Here is an 8,293-nt window from a genome sequence, read left to right on the forward strand (position 1 = left end):
CCTGATTGCAATATCTCTGGTTTTGGAGCTCTATGGGACCCATTTTGTTTTCTGTTGACTTTTACATGAATGCTCCTGGGTTGCTAAGAGAAGACGGCATAGAGACAACAGGAACATGTCAGGTTTCTTAATCTATAAAGCTATGCTGGGCCTTGTATTAACTCGGTAGCTGAATAGGAGAATACTAATTAATACCGGTTTGTATGTTCGTATATACTGTATATCTATGATAATGGTTTTGATGCTCTCTTGTTTTCCCCTTTTCCTGTGTTCATTATACAACTATAGAGTATCTCTGTCCTTGAATTGAACAAAAGTAATTGTAGATTTTTCTTCTTCTCTCAACCCTAAAAGACTGTTTTCACAGTTCAGCTTGTGCTGGTTTTCTTTTGCTTTTGTCTTTTTAGGATGAATTAATTACAACTAAAAGGAGTTATGAAGATCAACTGAGCATGATGAGCGATCACCTTTGTGTTATTAATGAAACATTATCAAAACAGCGGGAAGAAATAGATGTTTTAAAGTTGACTAGCAAGGTGAGTGACTTTGGTGTACATTTAACAAATATATACAAGCAGAGCGCTGGACTTGTGTTGCTTTCCAGACCTTTGTTTACTGTGTTGGTTAGCTGCAGATAGCTCTCTAGGTCCAGGCTCTGGTGTGACCCAGTCTTTGAAGACCTATTTGTGTGTGGAACTTAATCCTCCTGTCCCATCGCACTCCTGACCGGACAAAAACCCAAATCCAACTGGGTGGGTGCGGTGGTGACAACGGATGCCTCCGTGAAATGTAGATAGATGAAAGTAGTCACTCGCACTCAATGATATTAAAGTCAATGCTGTTTATTGACTGAGATAACACACATCTCCTTAGCTAAGGAGATGTGTGTTATCTCAGTCAATAAACAGCATTGACTTTAATATCATGGAGTGCGAGTGACTACTTTCATCTATCTATTTGTGTGTGGGCCCATGGACAGGGTGAAGATATCACCTTCAGGTACTGGGCTCTGCTTGTTGCGCATTCTAGAATATTGTGTACTGTTAGTTGGCCACAGAGTCCTCTCCAGGTATGTCTCTGACAACTCCCTTATTATATGTCTAAGCATTGGGAGCTACTACAATACTGGTACTGAATAGTTACCCCATGTTCCATTGGTTCTCTGTGGAAAGGGTTAACACACTGGGGAATAAAGTGCTATGTCACCAGCTGAAGTATCATGTGTGTGCACTCCCCACACTGTTTCCATCTTTTTCACTGTGAGATAGTTTCCTCCCTACATTGCTCCTCCTGCATAGTGACAGGCAAGGGTTTTTGCCTTGGATAGTCCTTTTTGCAACCCATAGTGACCTAGTCAACTCCGGCCTTTTAATCTCTCCTGCTTTCAGCAGCAGGTTTTATGAGTACCTAAAATGTTTTATTCTGTGTCTTAAATGACGTTGCCACAGTTTGGCAGAGCAACATGTTGGATCCCAAGTGCAAAGGGAGCTGTCCCCCTTTATCCGGTCTCTCCATTTTGGGATCCACGAACAGTTGTGGGGTGACCTGCAGAGACTTGACAACAATAGCCTGGGTTGTCCACACACTCTTTGGAATTTTCCATAGCTCCATCAGGTGTGACCCCTCCACTTTAGGACCCCTAATGTCACCTAGGGACCCCCAAAGAAACTGATAAAGCGGAGACCTGCTTCTCTCTGACTTATGTAGCTGGAGGAAAGACAGCTGAATGAAGTGATGAACATCACTTCCGCATTCAGAGACCAGAGAGGAGGTCATAGTGAGATCATGTGCTGATCTCTGTTCACAGAGCTGCCATGCTGGTCCCAGGCACAGTGGAGCCCGTGATCGGCGAGGGGTGAGGGCGCACTGAGAGGTACCAATACAAGCGATTGGGCAGTATACAGCTTATAAACAGTTTATAAATGCCCTCCTGCATTCAAGGAAGCGGTTAAGAGAATTATGTGGTACACCTTTTTTTTGCATTTTTAGTTTCCTTATGATACAGGAGTAAATTTTGCAATGTTCTCCTGTAATAAAAAAAAAATGTGCACCATAAGCTTACAATTCAGTGTACTATACTGTGGGTAGCGCTAAGCTCTGTGCTGAGAAGCGATCCTGACAATATTGTCGGGATCCTCCTCTCCCATTGAGTGACAGCAGCTTGTAGTACTGCTGCATGTTCATGAGAATCTGTGCAGGCGCAGCAGCTCAGGGCACATCCTATCAAAGTTTGCAGGTTACAGGTCTACAAACACTTGCACATCCATCCCGCAGTTTGTCCTCCGTCTCCCCCTCCTCTCTCTCCTCCACACTGCTATCTCCAGACAATACACATAACACATCAGCGCTAAGACAGTCAGTTCAGCTCTGTCATTGCCCCCTTTGCTCCATGCTGTTGTCTTTATCTCTTCTTCTCCTTGTATGTCCCAAGACAACAGTGTGAAGTGGAGGGCAGTGAGGATGGAGCTGAACTGATAGTCTTAGTGCAGATCTGTTATGTGTATTGTCTGGAGACAGCAGTGTGGAGGGGAGGGGGGAGACGGAGGACAAACTGCTGGATGGATGTGCAAGTGTTAGACCTGCGACCTAACATACAGCTGATACTCATGTAAGAGGCCCCCCAGACCCACATTTCAATGTAATCCCGCCCAGTTTTTTGGCGGTGACGTGTGTGACCACCAATAGGTCAAGCATTCCAACACTTTCTCAGATGTTCCAGGGCAGATCGCTGTCACAAATCGTATGTGCAGGAGAACTGATCTGCCCTGGAACAGCTGTTTGGTCCTGAAATGTCACAGGTTAAAAACAGAGGTTTAGATACGCGTCTTCTGTAGAAAATGTGAAAGCCGCCTCGCCAAGGCACCTCTATATAGTGCAGTCCTAACTCTAAACTATATGAGAGTCTCCATCTTGGAGCACATGTGGCAAAATAAAAAATTGGGTGCAGGTTTGTCAGGAGAAGGCACAGGAACGCACAAGGGACCCTCCATGTGTCACTGCACCAAATCAGTCAAGCAAAACACATGTCAAACACACTCATTAATTTGTAACCAGCTCTAAGCAAGGTGCACCCATTTTTTCTTTTCTATTGACCTTTTAAACTCTCATGCTTTCACCAACTGAAACTCCTGAGTCTCCCATAGCTCCATCAGGTATGGACCCCTCCTCTACCTTATCCAGGGGGGAGTTCTCTACAGCTATGCTAGAATTGCTGGACAAAATGGCAACTACGATTGCTGACTTGAAATGTAGAGGCCGTAAGCATACTTCTACATAAAATATAAAACCTTTCCTGCAATATTCACCTTCAATCCAGGAACTCCCCCACAGCACTTTTTTTTCCTGCCACTAGATGATCTCAGTTTGATGGTCAGCATCATTCAACCCACAGGTCACCCTGGACTCGTCCCAGCCTGTGACTGGACAGTGAAAGGAGAAGCAGCACAGTGATGAGCTCATGTCACTCTTTCTCCGCCTATCAGTATGCTATTTTTCAGCACATTTACTGATTGTCTTCTTGTACTGCTTCTTCCTCTCACACTTCAGCTCTGCTGTAAAGGGACTGCAAAAGGCTGACACCAGGTCAAATTCAGGTACTACACTGCTTACAGTAAAAAAAAAAAAATGAATGGTGTATTGATGATTCAGGGCTGCATCAATGTGTGTCCTCTATATCTGCCTGGAGTTCAGCTTTTAATTCGGTTATGTTAGGCCGCTTTGTAAAATGTACTCGTTCTTTAAATATTTTTCATCTTTACTGTCTAACAAATGTCTTTCTGTTTCCCCCAACCCCCTCGATGTCGTGAAAAATTATATAAAAAGAAAGTTAGTAATTCCATTCGGTATTCCAGCTCTGTAGTTTGTTCATCTGTTGGAATTATCTGTGCTAAATGCACACCAAACCTCCAAGCAACTGTTTCATTCCATTTTGTCTCTCTCGCGCTCTCTTCGAAAGTGTCATGCTGCTGCTTGGTTTCACAAAATGAACGACATTTTATTAAATGATTGTGAATAACTGCAGTGTACATTTTAATTCATTTTCCTGTCCCTCTACATCTTCAGGGAAATTCCAAGAAGAACAAAAATCGATAGTGGATGGCAGTCTGGTCAGGGAAGAGAACACTGCTGCTATATACACTGTAGATCAGTCTGTGAAGATGTCCTATGTCAGCTTATCCTTTGTAACATGTGTGAACCCGGATTCCTTCTCTCGGCAAAAAGGTCACCAAACCTAAAACACGTTCAACCTTTAGGTCTCATTCACACTGCCGCACATATGCGCACATATGCGCGCGTACGTGCGTATTGTACCATATGCAACCTATGCAAATAAATGGCTCCATACACACAGCCGCGTATAGAGCCGTATATTTGCGTAGCGTATATATGCGCAAAAACAGAATGGAACAGAGATGCGTCCGGACAGCATATTTCTGCGTATTTACGCGCATATACGCGTGTAAATGCGTATAGCACATAAAAAATTCCATTATGAGTGATGCATTCTGGGATTGAATATAGTGCACGCATATACGCTCGTATATACGCAATATACAATTTTGCTTGCGTTGTGTGTGAATGAGGCCTTAAAGGCCTACTCCACCCAGCAGTTATATTTAAGTTTAGGGTGGATGACACTTGATTGGATCACTGGTTAGTTTTATATGACTTCTGCGGAGAGCTTTTCCATGCACGGGTTTGTGTCTCTGCCCTCTCCTACGAGTGCCATTTTCTTGCAGCTGGACTCCCAAATGATTTGCTTTTTTTGTGGAAAATACATTGAGCGGGGGACGTGACACAATTATCTGGCATTCTAATAATGGTGGCAGAAGTTCGGCACAATTAGGAGTTTCAGTGGAGATTTGGTATCTTCCCAGTTGGTTGCCAGAGAGAATTAACGAGCTAGCATGAGATTCAGTGCACCTGTACCTATACATTGCTCCTCTAGTTTTGTAGCTTGCAGTAAAGGAGGGGGTAGGGAGGTAGAAACTGACCCTGTTTTATGAAGGATTTTGTAGTGAGGTTTTGTGCTACTGAATGACGGTAGCAAAAAGGGAACATTATGGCAAGAGAAGACTCAAGTAGGTCATGTAATGAAGCTCCAGCTTTGTATATGGCAAACATAACCACTACATGTGCTGGAAGGATTTTTTAAAGTTAATTTCCCATTCCTGTTCAGAAGATATTACAGACATAGGTCATCTTCAGGAAGTGTTACTGCCTTCCTTTAGTGCAGTCATCAATGTGCCTTCAACAGCCTGAATAACAATCTCACTCTCTCACAGCTTGAAGCGCAGAGCTTGTTCGTCAGGGTAGCAAACCACCCACACATCCTTTACTGATCATTCGTCTGCCAGACATAGGAAATGTCCTTGTACTTTTATGCAGTTAGACACAGATAGACGATTTCCACATAGGCAACAAGAATACTTCAAAGACGCTATTCAGAGAAAAGTGACTCAGAGCAGCAAATAACATTCCAGAAAAGGTTACATTTAAACTGTTGATTCTCAACATGTTGATTACCTAGAAGGTGAATATCCACTTTAGAAACAAACCTTTCAAAATGCACGAAAGCCTATATCCCAGGGACAAAGCAGGTACAGCATTTACTTTCCCTACTCGCCTCCTTCAGTATTTGATTTGCATATATCACTAGAACGTAGTTTTCCAGATTTAATTAGAAATCCATTGCTGCTTCTGACCCTTTCCTGTACCTTCCCACATTTCTCCATCAGCTGCTGTTTCAGACCTTTTCCTGAAATGTCATCTCAGGGTGAGACCTGGTATAGCAGCTCCTCAGGGAATGATAAGAACTTTGATCACTGAATGTGGACTGAAATCTTCAGAAGTGGTGGGGTTGGGGGATTGTTCAGAAAAGCAGTAGCAAACCTTTTAAAGCACCAGAAAACCTAAGCTATGACTTGAGCTAGTGGTCATATTTCCAAACTTGTATGTAAAGGTTTTTTCAGAGGATCCGTAATTAATGTATACCATATGACCAAAATTATGTGGACACTTGACCATGTTAAGTTTCCAGTGAAGGGTTCTGTTAATGCTACAGCAAACAAAGATATTTTACACATTGTGTGCTTCCAACTTTGCAGCATAAGTTTAGGGAAGGCCCTTTTCTGTTCTAACATGACTATACCCCTTGCACAGAACCAGCTCCATAACAAATGACATGGTTTGATGTGGATGAACTCAAGTGGCCTGCAGAGCCCTGATATCAACTCCTTTGGGATGAATTGGAATGCCGACTGAGTCAGGTCTTTTCGGCCAACATCAGTACCTGATCTCGCAAATGCTGTTTTGGTTGAATGAGCACAAATTCCAGGCACACTCGAAAATCTTGTGGAAAGCCTTTGTAAAACAGTTGAAGCTGTTATAGCCTCAAAGGGGTCCAACTCCATAATGTCCATGGTTGGGGAATGGCATGTCCAGCAAAGTCATCTAGGTGTGATGGTCTAGTGTCCACAGACGTTTGGCCATATAGTCATGGACAAAATCCATGGTTATATGGCCAAACCCAAGTAAACATCCTAGTATATTAAAATACATCACTGTCTGTTTCTACAATAGCTGGTCACATGGAGCAATATGTGGAACTCAGCAGCTCAAAATTGAAGTAATTTGAGAAATATCTTCAGTCCTCCAAAGATAAGACATAGCTTATATACAAAATTGTGAGGGGTGATATTAGCTCTTTAATGCATGGTAAATGATGTTAAAGGTTTTCTTGTGCTTTTTAAATCTTAAAGCTGAGCTCCAGGCAAGCAGCTGAATATACAGTTGGAATACATGTATAGGAACAGTTTTGTCTGCCACAAGTTGTGTAATTGTGTGCACCAGCTTTGGGATCTCAACACTTCTGCCAGACAGCAAGGCCAGATCCCCAGTGTGCATTGCAACAGCAGCAAATCTTTGTGAAGAAGTATCCTCCAGCCAACTGATTTGGACACTGAAGGATCAGCAGAACTCACTTATGTGCACCTGGACAGAGTGATTGGTTTCTAGTACTGGCTCTCCCCGAGTCTTAATGCTGCTGTCCAGGCCTTTATAGGAAGCTGATATCAAAACACATTCAGGTACTTTCACTAGCATGTAAATATACATTTCTCTTCTTCATGGGGGCTACTGCCCATAGATCATAACCAGGGTGTATAGTTCCACCTGTAGTAGGAGGACGCTAGGTGCAAGCAACTTGGGGGAATGGCACCTTCTAGAGACCAAACCCCATAACTGCCATAAAAACTTAATCTGGTCCAGCTGCATCTTCATCTCAAGGAGGTTGCATTGCACTTGTTCCATTAGTGTATGGATATGAGGGCCATATGGGTAAACAAAAGTGTAACCTCCTCCTTTAGCAAGACAGATTCCTTACTCGTCATTACAGACCGTCCCTGCAAGGGACTAGTGGCATCTTCTTCCATTTTTTCTAATTGGATTATTCAGACTGTTTCTCAGACCTTTTGCTCTATAGCATGAGAAGTGTTTATTTTATATATCACTGCATTCATATTTGTCTTTATTTTATTTGTGCCTGGAGTTCCGTTTTAAAGCATCCATGACCCAAAAGGAAATGTTGGTAATAATGTTATGAAACCTATCACCACTCCATTATTTTACCTCTCCATTCCTTTTGACAAATTTTTACATTGCACTTTTTTTTTTAATTAAAACTGAATTTTAAATTCATTACACTCTGGCTTTAAAGGTTTTTGTATTTTTCGTTTAGAAAGAAAAGAACACATTTAATGTCTGTAACTGTATATTTTTTTGTACAATTTATATTACGTTGTGTCCTTCTTTGTGACCTCATTTTACAGAGGCTTAAAGGGAATGATTTTAATACCATTCAACGTCTGTTTACTTGCAAATTGAACAAAAATGCCTCCAGTGGTTTAAACCTTAATGTCTGTAAAATAATAATAAAAAAAGAAATGAAGTTTATCAATAAATTGTTAAAAAAAATGTATATGACTACTTTACTATGAGTGCAGGCCAAAAAATTCCTAAATGTTTTGCAATCTGTTATTATTCGGTTATCATGAAACCAGCATCAAAACAGTTGATTCATGTTGGTTGTTGGGCAACAACGTCCCTAGTAACCAGTGTGTTTTTATATACTCCCATTTATAATTGCAGAACTGCAGTGAGTTGCCCCCACTCAAATATTTCGCACATGTTCCTGGCCAAGGCCTGAAGTAAGCCAGCGCTGAGGCATTTGCCAGCAGGTTGACTGATATCAGCATAGATAAGAATATGTCACCAGCACACCATGGATCGGTAA

The 8,293-nt window shown here is 42.0% G+C and overlaps 1 protein-coding gene across 1 annotated transcript in view; it reads left to right on the plus strand.

Annotated features, from left to right (window-relative positions):
* Positions 1 to 4,246, plus strand: part of PPP1R21 (protein phosphatase 1 regulatory subunit 21) — a 75,376-nt gene extending 71,130 nt beyond the window's left edge. The window contains exons 21-22 of the mRNA XM_018557192.1: positions 408 to 536; positions 4,063 to 4,246. Coding sequence (XP_018412694.1) covers positions 408 to 536; positions 4,063 to 4,092 — 159 coding nt within the window. The 3' untranslated portion in view covers positions 4,093 to 4,246. The remainder of the gene's footprint in view (positions 1 to 407; positions 537 to 4,062) is intronic.
* The last annotated feature ends 4,047 nt before the right edge of the window (positions 4,247 to 8,293 follow it).

This window comes from Nanorana parkeri, unplaced genomic scaffold (genome assembly GCF_000935625.1).
Source record: "Nanorana parkeri isolate BGI_ZX_2015 unplaced genomic scaffold, ASM93562v1 scaffold271, whole genome shotgun sequence".
Taxonomy (NCBI): domain Eukaryota; kingdom Metazoa; phylum Chordata; class Amphibia; order Anura; family Dicroglossidae; genus Nanorana; species Nanorana parkeri.